Raw genomic sequence first — 15,927 nt, 5'->3', positions numbered from 1 at the left:
CTTCTGTTGTAAAATCGACATTTTATGTTTTGAAACTTGATCTTGAACACTATATTTCCATCACATCTGTTGGTATGAGAACCATCTTTAACTACATGCATAGCTAATCCGTAAGTAATTACCTACGGATTCGTGACAAATTTTTCTTATTTTTGTATTTTCGAGCACCGAACGTCGTTTTTTCCACTTCGTATTTTCACACCTCTATTATACATTATTATCTATATTTTCACCAACTTATAACTATTAATATCATTCATAATGGTGTATGGACCTTCGGGTCCATTATTGATTTCATTGTTTCACATTGTAATGTTTACACTTTCACTAACAAGCTACTTTGTTTCTTTTAAATACATGCACATACACATACACATACACACATACATACACATACACATACATACATATACACATACACACATAAACATACACATACACATACACATACACATTCAAATACACATATACACATACACATACATACACACATACATACATATACAGAAGCACACACATGCACACATACACATACATACATATACATATATGTACATACATATACTCACATACATACATACATACATACATACATACATACATAAATACATACACACATATATAGTTATACAAATATACATGTTTCCCTAATTATCATTATTTTTCATTATTTATACATTAAACGTATATTATTTCACCTTATTAATGTGTTAAACATAGTTTTTTTTCTTTTGTTCGTTTGTTTGTATGTTAAACACATTTGTTATCATTATTATATATTATCATTATGTTTATTATTATTATTATTATTATTATTATTATTATTATTATTATTAGTACTCTTAGTATGATTTTTAATTGTTTGTGTTTTAAATATGCAAAAACAAAACGATCTAAAAAAAAGTTTTAAGACTCGAATAATGAAAAATAATAATAATTGGAATAATAATAATAATAATAACGGGGATAATAATAATAATAATAATAATAATAATAATAATAATAATAATAATAATAAAATTATAAACCCGTCGCTATTTCCTAGCTATTTTGTAGTTATTCTCTTCCGTAAGTAGTATGTAGCTACTCTGTAGCTAACTACCTACGGATTTACTTCCGTCGCTATTATATAGCTGTTCCGTAGCTAATTACCAACAGAATACCTACGTATTTACGTCCGTCGCTATTCCATAGCTATTTTGTTACTAAATTAAGGCATCTCATTCTGTAGGTATTATATAGGTAATTACCATCGAAAATTTTCCGTAGCTATTTTCTGTAGCAAAACCCGTTGTTTTCTAGTAACGTGGATGGAATGAAAATATTTGGTTTTTTTAAGCGATGGACGATGTATGAAAAGTTCGTACATGGATTCTTTAACATGTAATGTTAGTTTATAATAAAATATGATCAACTACATGCATTTGATTAAATTGGAAAAGACGAAGACTGTGGGTCTCCTTGGTAACAGAAGTCAATCTAGCTGATTTGCTACAGTCATATACATATACATATACATATACAGGATTAATCATGAAACACAATGTTTATAACTTAAAAAAGTAGGTAATAAAATACTAATATAGTAATTGTTTCATCACGTTGCTTTTTAATAGTAATAAAAGTATGTAAGTTTTAAATCTGACTCATCATAGTCCTCAATGTCCATGTGCAGGTGTGATAATGAGACAAAATTTTACCATGTGCAACTGTAAAAGATGACGGTGCAGCCAAGCGCGGATCTTTATAAGAATTACTTTGGGAAGTACCCATTTGTATATTATGTAAAGAAAACCACGAGTGAATTATAAAAAGCATTGGCTTACCGAGTATTGAGAATGGTGCTAGACAATGATGCTATGGTGTTGACCCGGTCAACTACGTACATCCAGTTCTAATGAACGTGCTCACTTGGCTCTATGATATAGTATTATGTTTCCTTTTGTTTCTGCTTTGCATATTCTTTTTAATAAACGTGGAACATATTCAGTTTTCAAATCACCCACCACCAACGTCAGTAATTAATCAAAAAAGAAAGTTCGGCAGCCACCACCACCACCCAAAGGCCAAAGCTGCCATGAGTAGGCAAGCTGCTGTCATGGAGGATCTTGGCTCCATCCAGGCCTAACATCAATATGGGCACAAGGAGAAGCACCAAGATAAAGATTTACGTCTCTTACTTTAGTTAAACATCTTTTTGAGAAATCGATACCATTTTCTAGAAAATACAAGATTTTATTATTTGAATAACGGGTTCTTGGTCATTGTCAGCATCTTCGCAAGTTCATGTAGCAGTGGTTTCTCAAACTCTGAGCTTTCTCTTTTTCCTCTTCTTTTGTAAAGGTACATCTACGCGTCTGTACCAAAAAAAAAACTCGTACACAACAAAATTTCGTTATTAATGCAATTTTATACGGACTTACAGGAGCCTTCGGGGTTACTTTTACTATTGTAAACGACTGTGGGTTCACTATCTGGCCTGTTATCAATAGCTATCGACCTTTTATAAATGAAACCGGATTTGAGCTCGCAAAAGGTAATTCACGCTCTATAAAAGCTCCGACTATCTGGGAAGGTAGTATATGGGGTCGGACAGGTTGCAACTTCAATAGGTCAGATAAATGGTCATGTGTTACAGGTGACTACGGCAGCAATGGGACCACTTTTACTGATTTCAGCATCAATCAAACCCAAACCCACAGCCAGGATTTTTATGATGTCAGCATTTCCGAGGGCTACAATTTGCCCATACTTGTGGAGGCCACTTCAGGTTCAGGTTCAGGTTTAAGTAGTTGTGCGAAGACGGGTTGTGTTGAAGACTTGAATAAGCAGTGTCCAAAGGAGCTAAGTTCAGCAGATGGAAAGGTATGTATGAGTGCTTGCTTAGCTTTTGGCTCTCCAGAGTATTGTTGCGGTGACTCCTTCTCGTCACCCTCATCTTGCAAGCCAACAGCATATGATCAGTTTTTTAGATCAGCCTGCCCAAGATCTGAAATATATACTACCAGGTCCGATCGAAAGTCTAGCATATATACGTGTAATGGTGCCAATTACACCATTAGATTTTGTGCTGCTGCAGATTCATTTTCAACAATCAAACTTGGTGGCCAACTCAAGTCTACAGACCAGCTTGTTTCGGTGCGTGGAAATTTTACATTAGGGTTCTTTGGTGAAGATTACAGTTACTTGGGAATTTGGTACACAAGCGATGTTCTATCCACAAAAGTATGGGTAGCTAATCCAAATGCACCGATCATATCCACCCCAGGCACTCATACCCTATCCATCAGTGCCAAAACCGGAGACTTGGTCATCAGTGCAGGATCCAAAACTCTAATGAGAATCACCGATGTTAAACTGGGTCCAAACGCAAATGTGACTGCAACCCTCGAAGATAATGGTAATTTCCGGCTGATTAACCAAGTTGACAAAAGAGTTTTGTGGCAGAGTTTTGATCACCCAACCAATGTACTTTTACCTGGCATGAAGCTTGGGTATGACATGACAGCAGGCCAGAATTGGACTTTGACTTCTTGGTTGAGCAATGAAAACCCTGAATCAGGACCTTTTACTCTGAGTTGGGAACCCACTCAAAAAGGATCCCAGAGATTAATGATTCGACGACGAGGACGACCCTACTGGACTAGTGGGAATCTAAACAACAAAATATTTCAATATATGTTTGCATTGAATGGCCCAGGTAGTCAATCCATGTATAATCTCACTTTTGTATACAACAATAAAGAAAGATACTTTAGCTATGATGGTAGTACTTCTGTTTTACCCATGTGGATTTTGACACCAAACGGCCATATTAGAGATATTAATAATGCTACTGCTTGGAGCCCTGAGTTTTGTTATGGATACGATACTGGTAATGGTTGTGTGGAGTCGAGTTTTCCTAAGTGCAGGACAGAGAACGATAATTTTAGTAAAAAGAATGGGGATTTTGCTCAGGATATGACAAAAAGTGTTACTGATGGGAACTCAAGCTTAAGCTTTAACGATTGTTTTGTTAAGTGCTGGAATGATTGCAAGTGTGTGGGGTTCAATAGTAATACCACCAATGGAACTGGTTGTGTAATTTGGACAGGAATCAATAGGTTTTTGGTTAATCCTCTTGATAACTCTACATCAAAGTATGTGATCAGCCAAAATCCAGACAATCGAAGTACAGGTAATAATGTTGATTTCCGATGGTTTTTGATACCATTTAAAACCTCCTTAAAACTAAACAAGCCAAAATGCAGGAAACAATACACAAAAGAGCAAGAATTGGATATGGATATCCATTACTGTTTCCATTCCTCTTGTTTTCCTTTGTTTTGGGGCTTTATGGTATATAAAGAAGAGAAAGCATAGACAAAAAGGTATAGAACCAGCAACGATATTAAATCAAGCTGATGTTTGTACTTTCTAGTTGCATCTTTTGTTAAGTCACTGATGTTTGATTGTAGAAATTGAGAGACGGGAGAGAGATGAATATTTTGTGGAGCTGACAACTTCTGAAAGCTTCAAGGATGTACATCGACTTGAACCAGATGGTGTGAAAGGAAATGATTTATTATTATTTAGCTTTTCCTCTATCATGGCTGCCACCAATGATTTCTCGGTTGAAAATAAGCTCGGACAAGGTGGTTTTGGACTTGTTTACAAGGTTACACTACTGTCACTTCAAACTTTTATGATGGATCTTTTTGGTTCTTGCATTTGTATGTCCATTTTAACAAAAAGATATATCATTCAATTATAAAAACAGGGAAAACTAAGTGATGGGAGAGAAATAGCAATCAAAAGGCTTTCAAGAACATCAAAGCAAGGGCTTGTGGAATTCAAGAATGAACTAGTACTCATAGCTAAACTCCAACATACAAATCTTGTTCGAGTTCTCGGTTGTTGCATTCACGGGGAAGAAAAGATGTTAATATATGAATATATGCCCAATAAAAGTTTAGATTTCTTCGTATTTGGTATGCATATTGTTTAAAACATAAGTGCATTCAATTCTTTTACTTGTGACATTTATTATAAACTCTTTCACCGGCTTGCAGATGAAAACAGAAAGCCAGAGTTGGATTGGCCTAAACGATTTATCATTATTGAAGGAATTGCTCAAGGGTTGTTGTACTTGCATAAGTACTCAAGAATGAAAGTTATTCATAGGGATCTAAAAGCTAATAACATTCTTTTAGATGAGAGGATGAACCCCAAGATTTCTGATTTTGGTATGGCAAGAATATGCGAGCAAAATGAGACCGAGGCAATGACTAACAGGGTGGTTGGAACATAGTAAGTCATCTCCCTTTAAATATCAAAAATCCCATTGAGTTATTCTCTTTCATGGTCCATCTATCATCAAAAAGTTAGATTTAATATTACCAAGGAGAACTAGCATAATTATACAAATCTAGATAGAGTATCTTTTAGATGAATTTGTTGTTTTTCTGATTCAATGCTATCTATTTCTAAAAAGTCTTGGGGACTATTTTGTATTCAGTGGTTATATGTCTCCTGAGTACGCAATGAGGGGGATTTTCTCAGTCAAGTCCGATATCTTCAGCTTTGGTGTCTTGATCCTGGAAATCATCAGTGGAAGAAGAAATAGTAGCTTTGTCCATCTTGATGAGACATACAACCTTATTGGATATGTAAGTAAAGTCAAATTCAAATTTTAACATCTTTAGCATCTTAAATAAAAATGAGACCATCTTACATTATTCACTCACACAATTATATATTACGGTTGACCTATATATCCACGATGTCCAAACAGCTTAACTGATACAAGCTACAGAAGCAAAGGGGAATTTACTCGTTGACTTTTATTACTTATTAACCAGTTTAACCTTAATGATTTAGGCATGGGTGCTATGGCATGGGTGCTATGGCAACAAGGGGATACATTGGAATTAAGGAAAAATTGGAATTAAAGGAAAAATTGATCAAATCATTAATCATCTGTTAATGATTTAGGCATGGGTGCTATGGCAACAAGGGGATACATTGGAATTAAAGGACCCATCACTTGGAAATACTTGTGATGAACAACAATTCTTGAGGATTGTTCATGTTGCCCTTCTCTGTGTACAAAAGAATGCAATAGATAGGCCAACAACATCAGAGATGATCTCCATGCTTCTCAATGACTCCATATCACTACCCACTCCAAACAGACCAACATTTTTGATAGGTGGAGGGGACTCAAAATCAACTTCATATGAAATCAAAGCAGAAGATTTCTCTGTGAATAATGTGACCATCTCTGTTGTTGGGGTCGATAGGGTTTGAAAGTAGCTTCAGCATATCATTCTTTGTGAAAAACTTTTCTGTAATATAATTTATATTTATTCATTTTTATAGGAGATGCAAATCCACTTTTCTATACTTGTTAATTGTTATATGCATCCAGAATTGCCACTTCAAAATACAAAGTACCCTTTTTAGAGGTCTATCCATATTAAATACGTTGATAAATAAGTAAAGAACATCTTGTGCAAGCTTGTGGATAGTAGATTCATTATTAGCTCAATTTCAAAGCTTTCTCAGTCTAGGAAGTCTGGATGTAACATGCATAAAAATCATGTCAAATTAAAACTTTTTAAAATCATTCAGAAACCATTAATTATTACAAAGTGTTTTCAAAATAGTTTCATATCAAAGTTCCCAGAAATCCCAAGTCATAAAATATGAGGATGTGTATGTCACGCCTTCGCCTTCCCGCAGTCCTCAGAAGTACCTAAAACAAAACTCATAAATGTAAGCTCGAAGGCTTAGTGAGTTACCCCCAATATACCGATACTCATACCATCTACATAACAATAACAATAATATCATAACAGCTTGTAATGGGTCCACAGCTACACAGACTGGATTACCCCTGAGCCCACAATATGAGTCTGCTATGCCCTCCCCGGCCCACAGCTCATATCTGGCTTGCTCTCGAGCCCAAAGCATAAGTCTGGCTTGCCCCACGGCCCACAACCTATTTCTGGCTTGCTCTTTCGGTCCTTGGACTGGAATATAAATAATTAGCCCTCAGTACGAGTCTAGCATACATAGCTAACTCATACTCAACATATCAATAACTAGTAGGATATCAAATCTTATGGGTCGGCCTTGGTGCTTTAGGCCCCTTAGTATAGTGAGGACAACTCACCTTGCAAGTAGCTTAGAGTGCTAAAGTCAAATCCTCCAAGTATAGCCCCAACTCCAACACCTACATCCACCAATGATCCACTTCCATAATTTCCCAATTTACCAAAATACCCCCATGAAGTCAAACTGGTGAACCCTTGGTCAAAGTCAAAGTCAACGGTCAAGGTCAACAACCCAGGTTGACCCAACACGTCGAGTGCAGCTCACAGACTCGTCGAGTCCTTCTTGAACTCGAGAAATCGTGAAAACCCTAGTTGACTCGCCGAGTTTCCAGACAACTCGTCGAGTCTATGTGTGTCCAAAAGTCGGGGAAAACCCTAACTGACTCGTCAAGTCGTCTCACTAACTCGCCGGGTCCATGCAGGAACCAATAACGGAAAACCCTCCCCAACTCGTCGAGTTGGCTTATCCACCTCGTCGAGTTCATGCAGTCCATTTCTTGTCCAGGCGATTCTAAGCTACTCCAATGCTCCAATCAGTAGATCTAGCCTCCTAGGGTATGTTAACTACGTAAAGTTGCAGACTTTACATGCATGTAAGGCCATAAGAGTCAAAACAAGATAAAGGGAAGGTTAAACCGAGAAGAGAGACCTTAGCTTGCTAAATCTGATGACTTTATGGCTATAGGGACATATAGGAATCCAAATCTGAAGTTACAACTTCAGATCATGCCCCAATACCCGGATTGACTCATAATTATGCTAAAAATGACCCTAAACCTTGCATGAAGAGATCTATCTAAGGATAAGTCAAGGTAACGACTTGTTACCTCCAAAATGATGCCAAGAAGAAGTAGAAACTGGATCCACACGTTTCTCCTTGCTCCAATCCCTTTAGTCTTCTAGTTCCTTTCACAAGATCACCTTCCAAGTTTCTTTACATATAAAATGAAGAGTAAACATCGATTTAGGGTTTCTGGACTCAAAACGGGGTTGTAAGGGAGGCTAAGGGGGCAAATGACCCTTTAAATAGGGTGTAAAACCCCGGAAATTAGGGTTTCTCATTCCAGCTCCAACTCGTCGAGTTGGGTCCTCCAACTCGTCGAGTTGGTCACTTAAAACACGTGGCCAAACTCGTTCCTACGCGACGAGTTGGGGCATCGAACTCGTCGAGTAGGCCTTCCCAAATGAAAATAAAGCTGTAAAAATTTGTACCCGAGAGTCGGGGTGTTACACTGGAATTTATGCAGCTTGATTGGGGAAGACCGGTCACTAAATAGAAGCATCATCGAAATGTGACTGGGCTGCATTTGTGGAAATATATAAATAATTTATAATTATCATCCCTTCATAGATTTTTACATTCCCTTATTAGTTTAGGTTTTAAATCATGTTAATTTGTCTCTTCAATTTCCTCATGGTGTCAGTCAATTGTATACACATTCACAAGAGCAACCAAACATGTTTAAATTCAGTCAAGAGGAATCTGAGATTTCATCCATCACTTTCCAACAAAATCGAATATCAAACACCAAAACCAACCTTGACCATAAAGAATCTTGGTTGCCCCAAAGTCGAATCAATATGAATTCAAGTTTGGGCACCAACCCACGAGTAAAAGCACCAAATAGAAAATCCAAGTGTTTATCTCAACAACTTGTCTAAAGCTATAGAAAAAAAAATAGTAGAAAGGATTTAGTATTAATATAGTGATTCGACAACAATGACTATGATACGCTATTGAGCCTCCATCACTGTAATGGTCATATTGTTTACAGAATAGTCCTCTAACTTTCTTTCAACTGAAGTTGACTTCAAGACACTTCTGCCAATGAAAAATGTTGGTTGCTTTGGGACAGGTAATGACATGGTGTCATTGTTAAGCATAGAGATCACATCTGACATCTCTGGTCTATCTAATGCGTTTTCTTGTATGCAGAGAAGTGCCACATGGATAGTCCTCAATAATTGGTGTATGACATGAGTATTTGTTAGCGTTTGGTCCTCTAACACCAATGCATCCCCTTTCAACCATAGCTCCCATGCCTAAAACCATTCCAAAGTCTTCAATTATTACATGTAATTCGACTTTTTCACGTCACGCAAAATATTATTCAATTGCAGTGGCTGCAATATATATATATATATATATATATATATATATATATATATATATTTCAAGTGAGCTTATGTATCTGATTAGATTGACTGTTTTGTCAAGATAAGAGAAGCTTGTATTTCTTCTTCCGCTGACAATTTCTAAGGTTAAGACTCCAAAGCTGAAAACATCAGATTTCACCGAGAAAGTCCCTTCCATTGCATATTCAGGAGACATGTAACCACTGTGTAACATATTTCACATAGATTCAGTACCTCAAGCACCAAATTACACTCGTACTTGAAGATATGTATGTGTATATATCCATTATCCGATCGTATTTAAGATATATGTAGAGTCTTAATTTTCTTTCCAAAAGAGCCCTTATGGAGAAAGGATAGACTCCAACACATATATAGTGACATATAAGCTGATGTGGGACATTGATAATTATTACGTCTTACATTTAAATTTGAAGCTTAAAAGAAACTATGCTCCCACCCTGTGTGGTATAAGTAAACAGTTTTGACTAAAACCAATATACAACATAGACAAGTGAAAGGGAAGGACGTTCTTACTATGTTCCAACAATCCTATTAGTCATTGCTTCGGACTCATTTTGTTTGAAGATTCTCGCAATACCAAAATCAGAAATATTGGGATTCATACTTTCATCCAACAAAACATTACTTGCTTTCATATCCCTGTGAATGACTCGCGTTCTAGAGTACTTATGTAAATAAAGCAAGCCCTGAGAAATCCCTTCAATTATGTTCCATCGTTTAGGCCAGTCAAGCAGTGTCTTTCTTGTTTCATCTTAATGCAAACGTTTTAACCATTTCAGATACAATGAAGTAATACCTAAACTCAAATCATCAAATTCATTTAGTTTAGTAATTTTTCTTACCAAAGATAAAGAAACCCAAACTCTTATTGGGCATATACTCATAAATCAACATTTTTTCTTCTCCACTAATACAACAACCTAGAACCCGGACAAGATTTCTATGTTGAAGTTTGGCAATAAGTACGAGTTCATTCTTGAATTCCACAAGTCCTTGCCCCGACGTTATTGAAAGTCTTTTAATTGCAATTTCTTGTTCATCACTAAGTTTCCCCTTTACTCATAAACACAAAATATATCTTTTTGTCAGATGGTAGCGGAAAAACTATTAGCAGTTTCTGAAAGCACAACCCATGTGAAAAACATAAGTACCTTATAAACAGGCCCAAACCCACCCTCTCCCAGCTTATTTTCACTTGCAAACTCATTTGTGGCTGTTGCTATAGCTGCAAAGCTGAACACCACCAAGTCAGTTCCTTTTCTGCCATTACTTTCGAGATTTGTTGCATCCTTGAAGTTGTCTGAAGCCATCGGCTCCAGAAAATATTCATCGTCTCTCTTTTTTCTATTCTCCTCTTTAGTAAAAAAAATCATCACTTAGAAAATGAAATTGTTTTAACAAACAGAAGCAAAACAAATGAATACTTGAAGTGTCAAACCTTCTCGTCCAAGCTTACTCTTCTTAAGATACCACAATAGAGCAAGGCAAAACAGAAGTAAAATAATGGAAGCAACAACGGGCGCCCAAATCCATTTTTTAGCATTTTCTGTATATAATGTCTTGTGTTAGATATTGAGGCCATATTCCTTACTAATTAAAACAGTAAGTGCATCATTTAAGCTCTTTGTATCTATATATAATCAAACTGGCGGCAATATCTATATGAATCAGGAGTTTAGGCAGTATGTTGAATTAAAGCAACAGAAATACATAACAAAGCAACCCACAAGCCATTGAATTATTTACCTTTACCCAGATTTGAAGAAACTAAAACATATTTTGGCGCAGCATTCCTTTCTGGATCGATTGAAAAGTTATTGATTGATTTGGTTCCATACCATGTGTTACAAGTGGTCCCGTTGGTACTTGTGATAAACCCCAGACAGCTGCAATCATTCCAGCACCTCACCATACAGTCACTAATACTGAGGCTTGAATTATCATCATATGACACTCTCGTCATGTCACGAGCAAAATCCCCTTTTATGCTGCTAAATTTATCATTTTCGCTCCTATACTGAAGCATATTAGAATCTGCCACACACCCATCTGAATCATACCCATAACAGAATTCAGGAGTCCACACTCCAATATTATCATTATCATGAACTTGGCCACCTGGATTTAAAACCCACATTGGTAGATAACCACTGATGTCATGGAAACTGAAGTATCTCTCTTCGTGACTGTATACAAAACTGAGATTGTAAATGGTTCGGCTATATGGAATATTCAACTGAAACATGTATGGAAAGATTTGATTATTTAGATTCCCACTGGTCCAGTAGGGTTGTCCTCTTCTTCGAATCATAAATCTCTGAGATGTTTTTCCAGTGGGTTCCCAACTCAAGGTGAATGCACCCGAATCAGGGATTTCATCGCTCATCCAAGAAGTTAAGTTCCAGCTTCTCTCCGTTCTAAGGTCCACTCCAAGTTTCATACCTGGTAAAAGAACGTTAGTTGGATAATCGAAACTCTGCCACAGAGTCTGGTCATCAGTTTCTTGGTTCTTCAGCTGGAAATTACCAGTTTCTTCAAGAGTTGCTGTCAAATTTGGACTAGAAGTGTATTGACTATCGGAGATATTCAAAAGGGTTGTTCCTCCCGTGGAAATGATCAATCTCCTAGTGTCGGGATGGATCATGAGAACCCCAAAGCTAGACCTGATCGGTGTGGATGGGTTGGCTACCCATACTTTCGTGAAGTCCAAATCATTGGTGTACCAAATTCCTAAATAAGTGTGGTTTGTAGCGTTAATGGTGAAGAATCCTAATGTGAATCTGCTAATAGGGGAAAGAAGTTGAGAAGTGAGGTTGAGTTGATCCCCAATTTTGATCGTTGAAACACCAGTGGCAAGAAAACAGTTGATGATTAGATTTGTACATACGATAATGAAGATAATGAGAATATTCATTCTTCAACAATTCACGAAGGAATTAAAATAAAGAGAGTTGAGGTGGAATTTTGATTGATGTTTTATAATGGGGTCAGATCCATTAAGTGCAGACATCGACTATTTGTCTTTGACCGGGCCGGCACCTGCCCAGGGCAGAAAGACTCTTTGGTCAGCAAATTTGAAGAAACGGAGAGTCAGATATTATTTTAAAATTGGCTACCATGAAAGAGACGTTCAAAACGCTGTCTGCTTCTTCATCACCTGTCACCATTCCATCATCACAGAATCATAGGTGTTCCATAGCATCGGAATCAGCACTCAACCCATTCCAAACGATCCATGGTCGCACATAACCGACAGTGCTGAAGATCTAATCAAAACAATACTTGATAGAAATCGGAGCAAAGAATTGCTGCTCATAAAGTTCTACGTTAGTATTAACTAATAATTAGACTTGGGATTCTGTGGCGTTGATTTTGGGAATTAAGGGGGTGTTAGGCTATAAAGGAATCTAGATTATTCCAGTGAATGGATAATCACAGATGTTTCGTATTTATCTATTTCTTTTTATCTACTTCTTTGTTTTTGTTATCTTTTACTGAATTTCAGGATCTCAGGATATATATATCCTGATTGCTTTGTATTCAAAACCTGTTACGTAATGAATGAATGAAAGAGTGCACGAATTCTCAATTAGATCTTTTATGGTATCAAAGCCTATGATCCATTAGGTCATAGGTTAACGACGATCATGACGGGGGAGAAAGGAGACGGAAGCAAGAAGGACGGAGATGTCATCGATGCCAATTCACCCTTCTATATCCACCCGTCTGACTACCCGAAACAGATGCAAGTTAACGACATATTGAACGACAATAATTTCAATGAATGGAAGCAGGAGATGACTAATTTTCTGTTTGCAAAGAATAAGATAGGATTGGTCGATGGATCAGTCAAGAAGCTGGAATCAACAGCACCTGCGTACATGGCTTGGATGCGAGCCGATGCCATGGTGAAGGAATGGATGACAACAGCCATGGAGAAAGACATTCGAACCAGTGTTAGATATGCAAATACTTCAGCCGAAATCTGGAAGGACCTTGAAGAATGATTCGAGAAGGAGGGAGCACCACGTGCCTATGAGTTGAAACAGTCGTTAAATGCCACTAGACAAGATGGATCTTCTGTCTCTTCTTACTACACGAAACTAAAGGCTGTGTGGGATGAATTGCAGCTTGTTCTTCCCATGCCCCGTTGCACGTGTGACGGATGTGACTGCGAATTGGGAAAAAGATTGAGTGAACTTAAAGAAAATGAGAAGATCTATGAATTTCTCATGGGACTCGATGATGATTTTTCTATCATCCGTACACAAATACTTGCTATGAAGCCCGCTCCGTCCTTGGGGGCAATATACCGTCTAGTGGCTGAAGATGAGCAACAACGAGCAATTTCTGGAGGTTTAAGAAGAGTTGGTGGTGAAGCAGTGGCTTTTCAAGTGAATTTAATGGGGAAGAAAAACACACAAGGGCAAGGAACTCAACCAGCTAGCAAGCCCACTCCAAAGACATTCAAGCAAAGTAATGACAAGGCAGATAAATGCACTTTTTGTGGGAAAAATGGTCACAATAAGGATGGGTGTTTCAAGAAGATAGGGTATCCGGACTGGTGGCCCGGGAAGAAGGATAAACCCAAGCCGAAGGCAGCTTGCGTGGAGATCGGTCCTAGCCCTATACCAGGGCTAACTGATGAGCAATATCACCTCTTTGTGGAACACTTCAAGGAGGAGTCACTCAATGTGTGACAACCCGAATCTTTTTTCGTTTCCAGTAACCGAATTTCTGTTAATAAAATTTGAATTTTATTGAGTCCCGTCGAATTCCTTTGGTTTGGAAAGTCATTTTGTTATATAATTGAGCTTCATATAGGAGTCGGGACCAAAACCACGCGAAATTTCGGAAATTCCTTCGAACAAGACCGGGTTCACGGTCGTACACTCGTTTACGGCCAATGTTGGGTGGACCCCACCACCGACCATCGACAAATCCCTATAAATACGAGACGCTACCCCTCATTTACACTTTTCTGACCGGTCACTCTCTCTTTCTCTCTCTAGACTCTTGACCGTACACCCCTAAAGCACCTTTATTCTTCCGAAGAACATCGAAAAACACCATTGGGGTTCATTTCGGAGCATCTAGGACACGTTTTTCACCCATTCCAACACTCCTGTTCTTGAGTATACGGTCGTATACCTTCAAGTTCATTGGCCGTACACAGTTCACAGCCGTACACCTTCAGAGACCGTACACCATTCAAGATGCAGTTTACGGTCGTACACGGTTCACGGCCGTACACTCCCTTCACGGCCGAACACACTTCCTCAGTGGTGCATTTGACTAAAAACCCACTTTTCTTGATTCAATCAAGTCCCGGTAACATTCCTTAACCAAAAGCAAGTGTTTTTATAACACTTTATCTAGCGAAATCGCTAATTTAGATACATTTATGTATTTAATTGTTATTAGGATTCCGTTAAGTGCCACACGCTACAACTCGAGGGTCTTCATTCCAATTCGTTAATTCGACGTTTGCGCACGACTAACTGTGAGTTCATACCCCTATGTCTTTACTGTTTTTAACGTTTTCAGGGGGGAAAACAAGCCAAACATAAACGATTTTATAAAATTTATAAAAAAAGGATTTCAATAAACTTAAAACGGATGCAATTGATACAATCATACATTTTCTATACGTATATAAAATGTCTAGATATTTTGTCCCTTTTGTATTATGCAGAGCATAAGGGAAGTCTTCATCATAATCATAGAACTTTCAATGTAAAACATATTTTGGATTCATGAACGAACATATAAACTATAATAGGTATAGTTTATGGAACAATTAACATATCAAGGTACAAATCATAGATTCAATGCAACCAGACATATAAACTATTAAGTGTGTAGTTTATGAGGTATTTAGACAGCAAGTTAAATTCAATGGATTCATTTTATTCTACATGTAATCGTTAGTACAACATTTTATGAGTAAGCATTCTTCGCGTACTTACCTAAGTACTAACAAAAGTCCTGAGATTATAACCAGAGTCTCCTGGAGGGGGAACGTGAGTTTGTGTATAGATCTATACGGGATTGACAATCCCGCACCATAACTGCTAGCTACAGTTAGGCCGGCAAGCCTGGGTGACAAAGTCATTTCGATTCCGACGGCTGAAGAACGTCGTTCAGGCAATTCAATGGTCAAGTATGGTTATAACAACTCATAAATTTGGTACTAAAAATATACGATAAATGTATGAATGATGATAATTTTAAATAGTTTTATTATATAATAATAGAACTACTATACATATTATAGTTTTCAAAGCTTTCCGAAACTTACTATACATACTGGGGAGAGTTTTTCTTGTAAATAAAGGTTTCTTATTCAATCAAACAATGCACAACACATTCAATGAGATTCAGTAACAAAATACACATGTTAGAAAATAATGGATTTTCTTGGAAGCATACGATTACATTCATTGATTTCTTAACCGATTTATCCTCTCAAAACATACTTATCAACTCACCAGCTTTATGCTGATACTCTTTCAAAACTGCTTGTATTCTCAGGAAATCAATAGACAGGTACCTCCTAGAGTTTTGAGAAGACGGAGCGTATAGAGTCTCGTCTTTTGCTTTTGTCATACCTTTTGGTTTCTATAAACATGAATCAAACTGATGTAAATATTTTTACTTAATTAATGTA

General features: G+C 37.2%; 3 protein-coding genes across 5 annotated transcripts; 2 read left to right on the top strand and 1 right to left on the bottom strand.

Moving 5' to 3' along the window:
* Positions 1 to 1,832: 1,832 nt before the first annotated feature.
* LOC145115024 (G-type lectin S-receptor-like serine/threonine-protein kinase At1g67520) lies at positions 1,833 to 6,362 on the top strand. 2 transcript variants are annotated; one of them, XM_079051172.1, is made up of 9 exons: positions 1,833 to 2,343; positions 2,426 to 2,536; positions 2,639 to 4,177; positions 4,251 to 4,370; positions 4,458 to 4,657; positions 4,760 to 4,970; positions 5,052 to 5,289; positions 5,498 to 5,648; positions 5,860 to 6,080. In XM_079051172.1, the coding sequence occupies exons 3-9, from the start codon at positions 2,872 to 2,874 to the stop codon at positions 5,911 to 5,913; spliced, it is 2,280 nt and encodes a 759-aa protein (XP_078907298.1). In that variant the 5' UTR covers positions 1,833 to 2,343; positions 2,426 to 2,536; positions 2,639 to 2,871; the 3' UTR covers positions 5,914 to 6,080. The 2 variants fall into 2 exon arrangements, with proteins under 2 accessions (XP_078907298.1, XP_078907297.1); XM_079051171.1 differs by having other exon boundaries at positions 1,834 to 2,343; positions 5,974 to 6,362.
* Positions 6,363 to 8,648: 2,286 nt separating this feature from the next.
* Positions 8,649 to 12,252, bottom strand: LOC145111107 (G-type lectin S-receptor-like serine/threonine-protein kinase CES101). 2 transcript variants are annotated; one of them, XM_079047403.1, is made up of 7 exons: positions 11,004 to 12,252; positions 10,696 to 10,803; positions 10,409 to 10,611; positions 10,100 to 10,310; positions 9,771 to 10,008; positions 9,286 to 9,436; positions 8,649 to 9,140 (listed from the first exon to the last, which is right to left on the bottom strand). In XM_079047403.1, the coding sequence occupies exons 1-7, from the start codon at positions 12,169 to 12,171 to the stop codon at positions 8,832 to 8,834; spliced, it is 2,388 nt and encodes a 795-aa protein (XP_078903529.1). In that variant the 5' UTR covers positions 12,172 to 12,252; the 3' UTR covers positions 8,649 to 8,831. The 2 variants fall into 2 exon arrangements, with proteins under 2 accessions (XP_078903529.1, XP_078903528.1); XM_079047402.1 differs by lacking the exon at positions 9,286 to 9,436 and having other exon boundaries at positions 9,027 to 9,140; positions 11,004 to 12,249.
* Positions 12,253 to 12,904: 652 nt separating this feature from the next.
* LOC145112243 (uncharacterized) lies at positions 12,905 to 13,957 on the top strand. Its single transcript, XM_079048433.1, has 2 exons — positions 12,905 to 13,213; positions 13,388 to 13,957. The coding sequence occupies exons 1-2, from the start codon at positions 12,905 to 12,907 to the stop codon at positions 13,955 to 13,957; spliced, it is 879 nt and encodes a 292-aa protein (XP_078904559.1).
* Positions 13,958 to 15,927: the final 1,970 nt, after the last annotated feature.

The sequence above is a fragment of the Lactuca virosa genome, chromosome 5 (assembly GCF_052849685.1).
Source record: "Lactuca virosa cultivar CGN04683 chromosome 5, Lactuca_virosa_CGN04683_v6, whole genome shotgun sequence".
NCBI classification, from domain to species: Eukaryota; Viridiplantae; Streptophyta; class Magnoliopsida; order Asterales; family Asteraceae; genus Lactuca; species Lactuca virosa.
This window is presented reverse-complemented; position numbering and strand designations above follow the sequence as displayed.